Genomic DNA, 14,565 nt, shown 5'->3' on the forward strand with positions numbered 1-14,565 from the left:
CCGCTCGTGGACGCCTCTTCCCCAGGGTGGCACATTCCAGGGCAGCGTGGGTGGGCAGGGGGTGTGGGAGCTGGTGGTGCTTGCCCCCTCTGTGCCCTCGGGCCCCAGGGCCCTCAGCTGGGGGAGGGCCTGGGCGGGAGAGGGGTGGGGCGGCCTTGCTGCTCTATTTCGGGAAGACCCCTAGGAAGTGCGAGTTCTCCAGAAGGCTCAGCCCTCCTGCTTCGAGGTTGCCAGGGTTTTCAGCTGAACTTTTTAGCGCCTCTCAAGCCAGCTACTTTATGTGCATTTTTTAACACTGCAAAGCATTTGAAAAGGTGCCTCCTCCTGTTCCTGTAAAAATTCCTACCGAGGCCTACACTGGCATTTTTTTAAGAGCCACAGTGGAAAGAGGACTAAACCTGAGCACCCCCCAGAGGCCAGACCTGGGGCTGTTCTGATGACTCTGACGACGGCTTCCCTGGAGGGCAGATGCTGCCCCAGCGTCACTGGCAGCCTGGCTGACGGCCGGGAAGCCGTGCTCACTGACCGCTATCAGACTGCACTGTCATCCTCGGGCTAGCAGGTGGGGGCCACCACGTGCCGTCTGGACTGACCTCCGCTGCCACTGGACGATGGGTGTCCCCTGCCTGGAAACCAGATTCCAGGACGGCCTGGAGCCGCCCTAAGACCCCTCCCCGCCGGCCCCCCAGCTCTGGGCCCCCCTCTCGTTTCCGTGTCGTGCCCCCGCCCATTCAACCCTGTAACTCGGCCCCCTGGGCCTGGATCCCCACAGGAGCAGCCTCCCTCCCAGGGGTTCCGCTGCACAGCCTGGAGCCGCCTTCTAACCGGAGGAGATGGGCTCGGAGGAGCGCCCCAGTGCGGCAGTGCAGGTGCTGCCCAGAGGGCTTGGTCGGCGCATGTCTGGGTTGGCGCTGGGCGCCCTGCAGCATGCCAGGGGGAGGGCCCTCCAGGTGGTGAGGGGGCCGCCTGTCCCGTGGCCGCCTCCAGGCCAGACATCTTGGGGACGTCCCTTTTTAAACCAGGAATGCTTTGTCATCGCCTCAGGTCCCTAAAATTTCTGAGTGATGTCACTTGTGCCTCCTGCCGTGACTCCATTTCAGCAGCCGCCTGTGGGAAACCTGATCTGGTCTGGGGAGGGTCACGTGTGTGTTGAGGAACTGTGGCTGTCTCACCCTGCCTGCCCGCCTCAGTCCTGGGGACTACCCGGGTATGTAAATGGCAGGCGGGAGCTGCGTGTCAGGCTGGATGCCCCCTCTGCAGGCAAGCCTGGCCGCGTGTCCACCTGTCTTCCTGTCACCATGGACCCCCCTTCGGGCCACAGTCAGTGACCTCAGAGAGGCCCTGCTTGGTCTGCACACTTGGGGTTTTGAGGAGTGTCTTATGGGATGCCTCCACAGTTTCAGGAGCCGGGTGCCTGCCTGGGCCTTGGAGCCGCGTGAGGCAGGCCAGCCTGCAGCCTGCTCCTCAGGCCATCTGGGAGTCTGGTTTCCAGGCAGGGGACACCCATCTTCTGGTGGGTTTCAGCATTTGTGGAGGATTTCAGCATTTGTGGCCATACTCTTCTTAGCTTCTATTTTACAGTGCTTTAAACAAGCCGTTCTTAGCTGCTGCAAAACTGAGTGGCATTCCCAGACCCTACTCAGGTCCCATGTCCCTGGGTTCTGCTCTGAACAGAGGGAGGTGGCAGGGAGGCCCTGCCACCCCCTGTTCCTGTGACCACCCGCTTTGAGGCAGGACCACTGGCCAGACACCAGGGTGGCCTCTGCCGGCTCCCCTTGGCTTCCCCCCTGCCCTGGCCAGGGTGGTCTGGCTGGTGAGCAGGGGCAGGGCAGAGCCCCTGGCTGGCTGTGGGCCTGGTGTGACCCGTGCCCTCCTCCCACAGGCCGCTTGGACCCTGCCGGCAGCTGCAGCCGCTCCCTGGCCAGGTATGTGCCTCGGGGTTGGGGGGCTCCCCGGCCTCCCTGCCTACTGGGGCTCACGGTTCTCTCCCTGCCTCCAGCCGGGCCGTGCAGCGCAGCCTGGCCATCGTGCGGCAGGCGCGGCAGCGGCGGCGGCGGCGGAAAGAGGAGTACTGCATGTACTACAACCGCTTTGGCCGGTGCAACCGCGGCGAGCGCTGCCCCTACGTCCACGATCCCGAGAAGGTGGCTGTGTGCACCAGGTGCGCCCCCACCCCCAGGTGGGCGTGGGGTGGTGGGGGGCCAGGGCCGCCCTGGGCTCCCGCCCCTCAGACCTGCCCTGTGTGCGCAGGTTTGTCCGGGGCACCTGCAAGAAGACAGACGGGACCTGCCCCTTCTCCCACCATGTCTCCAAGGAGAAGGTGAGTGTCCCCCGCGCCCGGGCTGGAGCGGCCCCAAGGCTCTACCCCTCCACCCTGCTAGGCCCACCTGGGCCCCTCTCCCATCCCCCACATGCCCAGTGCCCCTCCCAGATGCGCCAGTGGGGGGCTGGCGGTGGGAGAGGGAGGCGCACAGCTGGGCCAGCCCCCCAGTGCGGGCAGCTGAGGTCAGGGGTCCATGCTGGCTGTGGGTGTCCTGCTGGCCCCAAGGGGGGGTCGCTGCAGGCCCGGGAGGCAGTGCTGCTGCTACAGCTTTTCTCCTTGAGGAACTTGGGAAGAATCAGCATTTTTCTCCCTAATAGAGCTTCGAAACTCTGTTGTGAGCAATTTGGAAATTCACGTCGAGTTTCGGGTTCATTAGCTCCGGCTTTGGAGCCGGCACAGGCTCTGAGCTGTCTGAGGCTGACGCCCCGCACCAGCGCCCTGAATTAATGTTATTGTTATTTGTGTGGACGTGCTGGGTGCAAACAAGGTTAATTGAAATGAGAATGCAGTTTCCTCTTGATAGCGGCGCTGACAGCTAGGAGGAGTTCCGTTTGGTGCAAGAGTTGGCGTTATTATCCCTTTTTATTAGCGCTAATTTGGGCCCTGTATCAAAACGCACATTAAGGGAATTGTCTGCAGCCGCAGCTCCACCAGCCCCAGGCCAGCCGCTCCCCTCTGCGCTGCAGTTAAAAGACAATTAAAAATAAACTCTCCTCGCTAAATCACCCTTTGTTTCTCTGCTTCCTCCCTCCTTCCCTCCTCGGCTACAGTCATACCAGCCCCCCCACCCCACCCCCACCCCCAGCCACCTTCTCCCAGAAAAGTGAAGCCCCTGTGTGTTCTCTGGAGGCAGGAGAGCGCCCAGTGGGTGCAGTGGGCACCACATGGACAGGGTAGGCAGGACTGACAGCGCAGGGAGGGCCCGGGAGAGGCAGGCGGCGTGAGACCCACAGGGCCACAGCTGTGTGAGCTCCTGGCAGGGTTCCCCCCCCAGGAAACTGGCCTGCAGGGGGCAGGCCTCACCCCAAGGGCCCCAGCTGCAGAAGTTGGTGTGGGTGGGAGACACACACACCCTTGCCTCTCTGCCTCCACTGGCCCTCAGGCCTCACTTCCCCCTGCAGGGCGCAGCAGACTGCCAGCCTGTGTCCCCCACCAGGCCTCCCCTGGGCCAGCCTGCCCTCTGCCAGGCCCCTGTGGTGCCCACCCACAGTCAGTGCCAGCAGAGCCCCTGCAAGGGCTGCTCCGAGTCAGGCCTCCAGCTCACGGACGCTGCCGGTGCCCACGCGTCAGGCAGCTGGGAAGCCTGCTGGCTGTCAGGCCCTGTAGGCTGCCACCCCGCTGGGGCACCCGCACGCTGCCCCCTCCTCCCCTGCCCTGCTCTTCTTGGTGCCAGCGCCTCCAGGCCCGCCCCGCAGCCCAGACCAGGCAGGCTTGGGGCAGGCAGTGGACGTGGGGACAGCACATCTGAGCCTGAGCTGTCCCGCTGGCCAGGTCCCCGTCTCTGTCCTCACGTGACTGTAGGCCCGGGCAGCGGCACCCCCAGAGAGGCTGGGGGTCTCCCTTTGGGGTGGGCCAGTCTCTGTGTGGCTCACGCCTGGTGATGGAGCCCTGGGTGGGCCCCTGGGGTCCTGGGGGAGCTGCCCTGGGCCTCACTGCCTCCCGCCCCGCAGATGCCTGTCTGCTCCTATTTCCTGAAGGGCATCTGCAGCAACAGCAGCTGCCCCTACAGCCACGTGTACGTGTCCCGCAAGGCGGAGGTCTGCACTGACTTCCTGAAAGGCTACTGCCCTCTGGGCGCCAAGGTAAGGGGCGTGAGGTGGAGGGGCACTGGGGGTGAGGAGCTGGCCCGGGGCCAGGCCCACCCTGCTTCGCGGGCCTGTCCTCCCCACCTGCCCATCGACAGCTGACAGCTGAGAAGCACGCCCGCTTCTCCCCCGCTCCTCCAGGGAAGGCCCCACCTACCCTGTGGGCCTGGGTGGGGCCCCTGGGCAGGGGGTCCCAGTGCCCTAGAGGGAGCCTCCTCACCAGCCCAGGGGCCTCAGCAAGGCCCACTGCCTCCTTGTCCGCAGATGCTGTGAGTGACCACCCTGCCTCGGGGCTTGTGGGCTGCCCTAGGCGGCAGGCTGGGCTCTGAGCCCGGGGATCGCGTGTTTCTGCAGGCCAGCTCCTTATTCTGGGCTGGGCTTCACCCTGTGGGGAGCACGGTGGGAGCATAGCCTTTCCCCTGCCTGCCTGTGCACAGCCCTCGGGGGGCCCCCCCGCGGAGGCCCCTCCTGCAGAGGTAGGGCCTGGCTGGTGGCTCCAGAGCAGCCCAGGTGGGGTGAGGTGGAGGCGCAGGACCCCCAGGGAGGCTGTGGGTGATTATTGTAAAAGATCCCAATGTAAATGAAAATATCAAGGCGATATTTAAGTTCTGCTTCTATTAGTGGAAGTGCTTACTGCGTGCGTTTCAGCGTGTGGGCGCTGCGTGGCTGCCACATGATGGATAGCGGCTTGTAATTATAGATGGGAAAAGCGCTGAGCAGGCCAGATCCAGTGGGGGCGGAGGCAGCAGCCTGGGCTGGCAAGGGTTAATTTTATTCTCTAAATAATATAAAAAGTGCTGAGTCGTCACCTTGCTTCTGAAGTGGAAGTCCTCAGATGGGCCCCAGAGAGTTTATAATATTCCACTGAATCAAGTGGAATTGTTAACCTTGCTTCATAAAGCGCTGGCTTGTTAAAGACACACATCCCCTTTTCTTGTGAATAATTTAAGCTGGAGTAGATCCGTGTCCTTCACCTCTTCAGGGCCACGTGCTGCTCCTGGTTCTGGGGCTCACTGGTCAGCCTCTCTTGTCTCCTCAGTTTGTCCCTCTGGACTCTCAGGACACTCGGGGACATGGCCAGCCTCCCGTGAGCCGCTGAATGTCACGGCGACCGCCTCACGCTTGCTCCGCCACTCCTGGTGCTGGTGGTGGGCTCCCCTGATGGCTTGCTGTCGAATCCGCGCGTGTTGGGGGAGACACCGAGGGCGGGTGTTGCAGCGCTGCCCTCCGCCCCGGCCAGCCTGGTCGGGCATCTGTGGCGCTGTGGCCTGGCACGCCCACCAGACTCATGCTGCTCGCACATCCCCAGGGTGCTTTCTGGCCAGAGGTCCAGCCCTGCCTGGGCCTGGAGCACTGCGCCTCCAGCCCCTCCTGGCGAAGAGCAGACCCGAGCGTGGGTATCATCCGCAGCCACCTCTGTAGCAACAGCGACTCCCCGGCCCTCATGGTCCCCCTCCACGACTTCCTTATCTCTCTGTCCCCCGTCTGTCAGCGGCCCACCCCCGCCACCTCCTGCCCTGCAGAAGCTCCTTTTCCTCTGGACGTCTTTCTTGGAAATCACAGACAGTGTCTCCGTGTCAGTTCAGTTCAGTCGTTGAATTGTGTCTGACTCTTTGCGACCCCGTGGAATGCAGCATGCCACGCTTCCCTGTTCATCACCAACTCCTGGAGCTTACTCAAACTCATGTCCATCGAGTCAGTGATGCCATTCAACCATCTCATCCTCTGTTGTCCCCTTCTCCCCTGGGCCTTCGATTTTTCCCAGCATCAGAGTCTTTTCTAATCTTCACAGCTTTACTGAGATAGAATTCATATCCGGTACAAATCACCCATTTAAGTGCACAGTACTATGGGTTTTGGTGCATTACATTTTAAATTTTTTAATTTTAGCAGAATTTGCCATTTTTAAGTGTATAGTTCAGTGGTATTAATTACACTGACAATATTATACAACCACCACTATCTGTTTCCAAAACTTTTTCATCGCCCCATACAGAATCTCTAAACAGTTGGCAGTGACTCCCTGTTCCCCCCTCCATCTCCTGGCAGCCACAAATCAACACTTTGTCTCCATGAACGTGCCTATTCTAGGTATTTAACGTAGGTGGAATCTTATAGCTATTTGCCCAAATCTTTTTTGTATCAGTTGAGATAATCATGTGGGTTTTTTCCCCTTCATTCTGTTAAGCTAGTCAATCAGACATACTAACCACGTCAATCAATCACAAGTATATTGATGGATTTTTGGATGTTGAACCATCTTTGCATTCTGAGAATAAATCCCACTGGATCATAGTCTGTAATCTTTTTAATATGCCATTAGTCCAGGTTTGTAGTATTTTGTTGAGGATTTTGACATCTGTATCCATAATAATATTGATCTGTAATCTCCTTTTCTTGTAGTATCTCTGTATGCTTTGGGAACCAAGATAAGGCTAGCCTTGTGGATTGTTTTGGCTATTGTGTGTTAGGAAGTATTCTCTCATCTTCTGTATTTCTGGAGGAATTTGAAAAGAAGAGGTGTTAATTCTTTACATGTTTAGTAGGATTCACCTGTTGAAACCATCTATCTTGGGCTCTTCTTGATTGGGAGGTTTTATGATGACCTGATTCAATCTCTGTACTATACAGCTGACCCTTGAATACCACCCCACCCCCAACACAGTAAAAAATCTGCCTGTAACTTTGCAGTCAGCCCACCACATACACTGTTCCCATACCAGCAGCTCTTGGTATACAGTCAATTCCTATTGCAACCTGGATTCTTGGCTGTTACACTAGTCTAGGTCTTATTTAAACAGTCCCAGGTTGTTGTTGTTCAGTTGCTCAGTCGCTCAGTCGTGTCTGACTCTTTGTGACCCCATGGACTACAGCACGCCAGGCTTCCCTGTCCATCACTATCTCCTGGAGCTTGTTCAAATTGATGTGCATTGAGTCAGTGATGCCATCCAACTAACTCATCCTCTGTCACCTCCTTCTCCTCCTGCCTTCAGTCTTTCCTAGCATCAAGGCCTTTTCCAGTGAGTCGGCTCTTGGCATCAGGTGGCCTAAGTACTGGAACTTCAGTTTCAACATGAGTCCTTTCAATGAATATTCAGGCTTGATTTCCTTTATTGATTGGTTTGATCGCCCTGCAGTCCAAGGGACTCTCAAGAGTCTTTTCCAGCACCACAGTTCGAAAGCATCAGTTCTTCAGTACTCAGCCTTGTGTTCCAACTCTCACATCCATACATGACTCTTGGAAAAACCACGGCTTTGACTACAGGGACCGTTGTCGGTTATTTGAGCTTTGGGATAAGTCATAACAAGGAAGCAGATTCCTTCACTTTTTTCTTCCTTGTGGCTATTTTAGCTGTTCTTGCCCCTTTATCCTTCCAGAAATGTATTTTAAATTCCAGGTAAGGTTTTTAGAGTTGGAATATGGATTCAGGTTGTCTTGAATCTGTGCTTTAGTTTGGTGAGAACTGGTCTCACCCACCGGTCTCTATAGTGAGTCTCCTGTGTATGATCAAGGCGCTGTTTCTAGTGACACAGACTCTCCTTTGATGTCGTTTGATAAAATTCTTGCTTGTCTTATCTCTGTTAAGTTTATTTCTCTCACATCTATTATTATTATAAAGAGCTTGTTTTTAAATGTTATTTTCTTACTGTTCATTGGTTATGGACATACGATTTTTAATATTGATTTTGTTTCTAGCTGTCTTGCTAAATTATATTAGTAATTGTAGTAATTCATCCATGAGACTTGGTCTTTTGGGTTTTTCTACATAAACAATCATATCTTTTGCAGATAATGACCATGTTTTCTTCCTTTGAGTTTAAATGCCTGTTCTTTTTCTGCCCTGCCTATTAGCCCAGTCAGATAGTAACTCATGGCCGTGGGCTTCCAGCCACACCCCTTGGTGAATGATGATGGTGATTTCTTGAAGGTTCTATATTAAGCTAAGGAAGCTCCCTTCTGTCACTAATCTGCTAAACTTTGAGTTGATTCTGACTTCCATGGCGCTCTTGTTTCTTGCTTCTCGAGGTGATCACGTGGTTCCTTCTCTTAGGTTGCTAATGTGCTGATTTCTATTCTCTGATTTTCTAATGTTAAACTAACCTTGCATTCCTGAGATAAACTCAGCTTGGTCCTAACATGGTCTTTTTACACATTTCAGGGCTCATTTTTTACACATTTCAGTTTATTTATGATTTGTGTAGAACGTGAATCATTGTTCATGCAGTTGGCCTAAAGTTTGTTTGATCATCTCGCTGCGGTCAGGTTCCAGTTTTAAGACCCCTTTGGCCGAGTAGACTGAGCTGAGTGTTCTCTGCTGTCCTCTTCTGTGTGCTGGTTCATGAGAGGTTGGGTAGCGCATTCTTGAATATCTGGTAGAACCACCGTGAAACCCTGGGCTGGCGCTTGCCTTATTTTTTTAACTACTGATTCAAATTCCTTTATGGTCATAGGAATATTCATTCAGATTTAATGGCAGATTTTGGCAGTTTTTCTAGAATTTGTAGATTTTGCCTGGTTTCAAATTTATTGGCATAAAACTTGTTCATTGTGTCACCTTCTGCAGCGCCAGCAGCCAACGGCACTTTTGTCATTCCTAATGTTGTTTATATGTCCCTTTTCCCCATACGTGCTTCTTTCTGCTTTCTCTATTTTCCTGTTTCCTCTGACTCTGAGGCGTCTCCTCTTTGCTCATGTAAGGCTCTGAGGCTGAGGGCTTTGCTCCGAGCACCCCTTTAGCTCCAGTCCATCGACTTTGATGAGTTGTTTTAGTGTTGGCATTTGGTTTTAAATATCACCTGACTTCTGTTGCTTCTTGACTGACTGACGCATTATTTAGCAGTGACTTTCTTTATTTCCTGCCTTCCCTAGTAGCTCAGATGGTGAAGCATCTGCCTGCAATGCAGGAGACCCGGGTTCGATCCCTGAGTCGGGAGGATACCCTGGAGAAGGAAATGGCAATCCACTCCAGTATTCTTGCCTGGGGAATTCCATGAACAGAGGAGCCTGGCAGGCTATAATCCCAGGAACTTTCCTCGCTTCCAGCTCTGCGGGGCGCGTGGGGCGGGGGCAGGGGTGTTGGGTTTGCTTTTTCCATGGCAGCCTTGCTTTAAGGATGGCAGGGGGCCCTGAGGTCTGAGACCAGCCCTGCGCCCAGTAGATTTTCCTCCATCATTTCACCTGCTCAGTAGTTCTTGGATGATTTCAGAAAGTTCTTTACATCTGAGCCTAGATTTGGGTTGTTCTGGGAGGACGGTCAGTTCAGACCAGCCATCTCTAGTCCCACAGTCAACCGGATGTGAACTGCATTTGGGATTTCACAGTTTCTAGTGCCACCATAAGAAAGTGAGACAGAAACAGCTGGAATGAGGGTATGTGACCCAGTAGCTCACAGATGTCACTGTGCAGTCAGGGAGGAAACCGAGGTGCTGCCTTTTACCGGGTCCCTCTGTGCTGAGTCCCGCCTCCCGTGTGTTGCTCCTGTTGAGCCACCTGGGCTCAGGGCAGCAGCGGGGCTCATGGCCACCACGGGACGGCACAGAGACAGCACCCCCCAGCCACCTCTCTGCACCCAGCCCAGGGTGGGCTCTCCACCCAGAGGCCCTGCCCATCCCTCTGGCTGCCCAGGAGACCCCGCTGCAGCATGTGCCCCCGAGGGGACCACTGGGATTCAGGGCAGAGGGCCATTGACTCTGGGGCTGGGGGAGCAGGCACTGGGGGGCAGGGCTGGGGCTGCCCAGCACAGGGAGGGGTAGCCGTCTGGGTGCAGGCGTGCTACCTGCCTGTCTTCACACCAACCCCAGCACCGGTGTGAAGGGCCTCTAGTTCCTGGGTGGCAGCCAAGGGCCAGGTGTGGGGCAAGAATGGGGTCAGTGCCCAGATCCTGCTCACAGAATGGGCACAGGCTCCGTGGGGTCCTCGACCAGCCTTGTCCTGGGTGCTGGGAGCCAGACCGACATCTGGGGCTCTGAGGACACGTGCCCAGTAGGGGTGGCGGGTCCAGAAGGAAGTGGTCTCAAGGCTGTTGCCATGACTCTTCCAGTGGCTGTGCCAGGGGTCACCCCCAGGCACCAGAGCTGGCTTTAAACTTGACTCTGGGTGTTCTTGCCTGGAGACCCCATGGACAGAGGAGCCTGGTGGGCTACAGTCCATGGGGTCACACAGAGTCAGACACGATGGAGCTGACTGAGTGCATACGGGTGGCTTTGGGGCTCTGCTTGCAGGGGTTTCCATCTGGGTCTCTTTCTAGCACGTCACTTGTCACCTGGTCAGCATGAGGGTGGCTTCCTCCTCCTGGGTGGTGCACACTGAGCCAGCTATTGGGGGTGGGAGAATAGGCCCCCTCCTCTAGGAGGACCAGGCAAGAAGCAGACACATGGCAGGGGGCCCATGGAGAGGCGGGCCTTGGGTCCAGGCTCTCTGCTCCCTGTGGGCCTGGTGGGCAGAGCTGAGGCCACCTGTTGCTCCGACCTGCCTGACAGTGCACCCTCCATGGGGTGCCCCCCACCCTGGTCCTCTGCCAGGACAGGTGGGCTGCAGTCAGGAGGAGGAGGTAGCTCCCTGGGAATCCCCACCCCAGCCTCAGTCCAGGCCCAGGGCCAGGCTGGGTGGTGCTGGTACAACCAGGGAAGTGCCCTTGACTCTCAAACTGACCCTACCCATCTTTGAGATGGGTAGGGGTGAGCACCCTGGGGCCTCTCTGGCCTGAGGACCTCAGACCCCCAACAGGAACCCTGGGCAGAGAGGCAGGGCCCCCAACGTGGTGCCGAGGTCTCCACCGGCTCGCCCAGCCATGCCCCTTCTTCTGCAGTGCAAGAAGAAGCACACGCTGCTGTGCCCCGACTTCTCCCGCAGGGGCGTGTGCCCCCGCGGTGCCCAGTGCCAGCTGCTCCACCGCAACCCGAAGCGCCCGGGCCGGCGAGCAGCCACCCCCACGGCCCCAGAGCCCAGCAACACGCCCCCCAGGAGCAGGGCTTCCACCAGCCACGGGCCCAGGTGATGGGGACTGTGGGTGTGGCATGTGTAAGCTTGGGGTGGGGGCAGGTGGGAGCCCTGCACCCCTGCCCAGCTCTGGGGGCTTCACACCCCGCAAAAAACCTCTCCAAAGTTGGTGAAGTGACCTCCAGAGGTGCCCTACTCCCAGTCCTCAGGCTGGATGAACAGAAAGCATCCCTGACCCACCCACTCCCCAGGGGCGGGGGAGGTCCTAAGCAATGCCCGTGGCTGGGCCCCACAGTGTGCTCCCCTGCCTGCATGTGTGGGAGCCCGTGTGGATGGGGAAGGCTCCAGGAGGTGAGGACGGCGTCAGCATGCAGCTGCTGGAGGCCCTGAAGTGTCGCCAGCCTGTCCTTGGGCCCACAGGCCCACCTTGAACCTGCGTGGCAATGCCTGATAGCTGCTGGGCAGGGGTGGGTGAGGGGTGGATGGGCGGTATACAGGTGGTGGGCCAGCATCCTCTGGCCCTGCCTGCCCCACGCTGCCCGCCTCATACCCCATTCCCCTCCCGTTCCTGCAGGAAGCCCTCGGCTGCCCTGCGCCCCGCCAGACGGATGTCCAGCCCCACCAGCTCCAAGGCTGCTGGCTCGACCTCGCCCCCCTCCTCCCCGCAGGTTTTAGCTGCGGCCTCCCCCTCCTCCCCCTCCTCTTCCTCCTCTTCCCTCTCCCCCTCCCCCTCCTGCTCCCGCTCCTCTCCCTGCCCCCCCTCCGCGTCCCTGTCCTTGGAGCCAGAGGAGCTGTGTCTGCAGGCGACTGCGGTCTCAGCGGGAGCTGGCTCCAGCGGCCTCTCCAAGCTGCCCTCCTTCATCGCTCTGCAGTCCTCGCCCAGCCCTGGAGGCCAGCCCAGGGCCCAGGCCCCCAGGAGCGCCTCCTCCAAGGACTCAGGTAGGCAGCCCAGCTCTGGCTGCACGCACCTCAGGCCCCTGGGTCAGCCTGGGGAGCCGGCAGCGCGGTCTCTGGCGCGGCAGGTGCGCGCCTGCAGGCCCACAGGGCGGGCGCGAGGTGCGGGCACAGAGCACCGCTCACAGACCGCCCAGCCGAGGGCTGATTTAATTAGAAAGCACCCATTTCTGTTAATTTGTTCTGGAAGATCACCGCACACTCCTGGAGAGAACAGATGTTTCCTCTCCCCCGATGAACATTTGGGGCTTGGTAAATGGCTCCACTCAGCCTTGTTTAGGAGAGAAAAGAGGATTTTATGGCTGCAAACGACCCTTTCTGTAAACATTTTACAGCTCTCTGCGCGTTTGAGTGACGATAAACCCCACGCAGCTCGGCGGGCTGCAAATTTGCGACCATACGGCTATCATTTTATTGTCATATTTCACGGTCGTAACGTTAATGGGAGATGCTTGCCACAGCCTCCTCTCCCAGCTCTGCTGAGCGAGCTCGCACGCTGCCTGCTCAGCCCCCGAGCCAGGGGCGCCAAGCTGCGGCCAGGCCCTCTGTGGGCAAGACGCCCTGAGGGTGAGAGGAAGGAGCAGATAGCCCCAAGCCACCAGCATTTTAATTTTCGTTTTTTAATTACAGTGAGACCCTGCAACCAGCCCTAGAATCAGAGGAAGCGGGCGGGGGAGGGGTGACTTGTCGACCTCCACGGACGGAGCCCAGCAACCGTCCTTCCCTGCTCAGGCCTTGCTGGCTTCCTGGGGGCCTGAGGGGCCCAGGGCTCTGGCTGGCTGAGTAGATGACTGGGGTCCTCGGCCTTGCAGTGGGGTCCCAGGAGGAGTCGTGAGCTTGCAGGGGGCACGTAGACAGTGCCGGCCTGTGGGCAGCTGGTTTCCTGCCAGGGGTGAGGCCGCCAGGAGTGTCCTTGGTGGGGAGAGGCACCGGGGTGCCCAGTGGGCGTGGGGCCCAGGGCGGCAGTCTGCTCAGCCCTGGGAAGCCTCTCCCACCCCAGCCCTGCAGCCCAAGCCGGTCCTCAGGGCCTCGGGGCCCCCAGCAGCTGCTCGCACACACCCAGGCTTTCCAGGCTTTCCGTGTGGAAGGCGCCGTCTGGCAGCACCAGACACCTGTCCCCGTGTGAGCCCGAGCGGTGTGTGCGAGCTGCCAGCACCTGGTGCTCAGGGCTCAGCTGCAGGCTACGGGGCTCCCTCGGGGCTGCCCGCTGCCCAGGGCCAGGCCTGGACCTGCTCCACGCGGGACCTTGGGCCGTTGGGTGGTATCCCAGCCCCCTTCCAGTTTCGAGCAACTCCTGAGCCAGAGGTTTTGAGGGGGGCCTCCTGTGCCTGACCTTTGGCCTTCTTGGAACAGGGAAGTCACTGCACATCAAGCCGCGTCTGTGAGGGCCCAGGGGGCCAGCCCGCGCCTACCTCAGCCCCATCCTGAGAGGAAGGAGGCTCCGCCCACCACCACCCCAGACGAGGGGCCGCCTGCCACGGAGCGCCCCCAGGGGCCGCCTGACTCTCAGCCCTGTGTGACCAGTGCCCTCGCCTGGCCCCCCTCAGGCTGGGCCCCACCACTTCCCCACCCCTGGGCTTTCAGCCTTGCCCCGAGGGGTGCCCGGCAGGGCTCCCCCATTCGATGCCTGCTTTGTCCTCCCACTGGCCTCCTGCAGGAGAGACTGCTGGGCGGGCCTCCCTGGCAGGTACTTTGTGTTCAGCAATAAAGGTTCTGTCCTGTGTCTGCTTGGCTGTCCCGACCGTCACTGCTGCTGCCTGGTCTGCTGAGCACAGCGCAGGTGGAAACACAGGGCCCAGGGGTCCCAGAGCCTCCCCCGGGATGTGACTCCAGGGGGACCTAGAGGCCTGAGGTTGAGGGGAAGGTGAGGGGTACGCCCCAGAGCCTCTTGCAAGGCCCCGCCACCGACCTGCCCACCTGGCCCGGCCTCTGGTTAGGGATGTGGGCCCCTTCCCTGCCGCCCTAGGGTGGCTCACGGTTGAGGCCACTTGTCCCCTGTGGACTGGAGGCAACAGGCTAGGGCCAGAGGGCCTTCCTCAAGCAGAACTTCTCCTCCAGAGCCCCTCCCCCGGGGCCACTCGGGAAAGCAGCTGGGCCAGAGTAGGACCAGGGGACAGGCCAGGACCGCCGGACAGAGGGGACAGCTCATTGCCCCCTGAGCTGTCTCCAGTCCCAGGGCACCTGGGCAAGCTGGCTGAGAGTGATGGCCTCAGCCCTGGGCCCTGACAGAATGCAGCCCAGGCTGCTAGCAGCCCCACTGCCAAGGCCTGGAGCGGAGCCGGGCCGCTCAGGCTATCTGCCCCCCACCCCCGGGCAAGTGAGGTGTGCTCCCCTCGAGCACCTGCCCGCAGCCTTGCTCCTAGGGTGCCCCTGCCCCCGCCTGCCTCCATCCCTGCCAGTTAGTCGGCTGCCACCGGGACCTGTGCCACAAACCACCCTGTTGGCGGGGTGCCCTCGGGCTCCCCTGCCCGAAGCCCCACACGACTCCTGCAGTTGACCACAGGGGAGTCGGCTGCATAGCTGCTCATAGTCCCTCTGCTTCT

The 14,565-nt window shown here is 58.9% G+C and overlaps 1 protein-coding gene across 1 annotated transcript in view; it reads left to right on the forward strand.

Moving 5' to 3' along the window:
* Nucleotides 1-13,747, forward strand: part of ZC3H3 (zinc finger CCCH-type containing 3) — a 62,214-nt gene extending 48,467 nt beyond the window's left edge. The window contains exons 6-12 of the mRNA XM_069599586.1: nucleotides 1,883-1,925; nucleotides 2,000-2,161; nucleotides 2,251-2,320; nucleotides 3,994-4,125; nucleotides 10,938-11,122; nucleotides 11,643-12,007; nucleotides 13,376-13,747. Of these exons, the coding sequence (XP_069455687.1) occupies nucleotides 1,883-1,925; nucleotides 2,000-2,161; nucleotides 2,251-2,320; nucleotides 3,994-4,125; nucleotides 10,938-11,122; nucleotides 11,643-12,007; nucleotides 13,376-13,407 (989 nt within the window). The 3' untranslated portion in view covers nucleotides 13,408-13,747. The remainder of the gene's footprint in view (nucleotides 1-1,882; nucleotides 1,926-1,999; nucleotides 2,162-2,250; nucleotides 2,321-3,993; nucleotides 4,126-10,937; nucleotides 11,123-11,642; nucleotides 12,008-13,375) is intronic.
* Nucleotides 13,748-14,565: the final 818 nt, after the last annotated feature.

The sequence above is a fragment of the Ovis canadensis genome, chromosome 9 (genome assembly GCF_042477335.2).
Source record: "Ovis canadensis isolate MfBH-ARS-UI-01 breed Bighorn chromosome 9, ARS-UI_OviCan_v2, whole genome shotgun sequence".
NCBI lineage: Eukaryota > Metazoa > Chordata > Mammalia > Artiodactyla > Bovidae > Ovis > Ovis canadensis.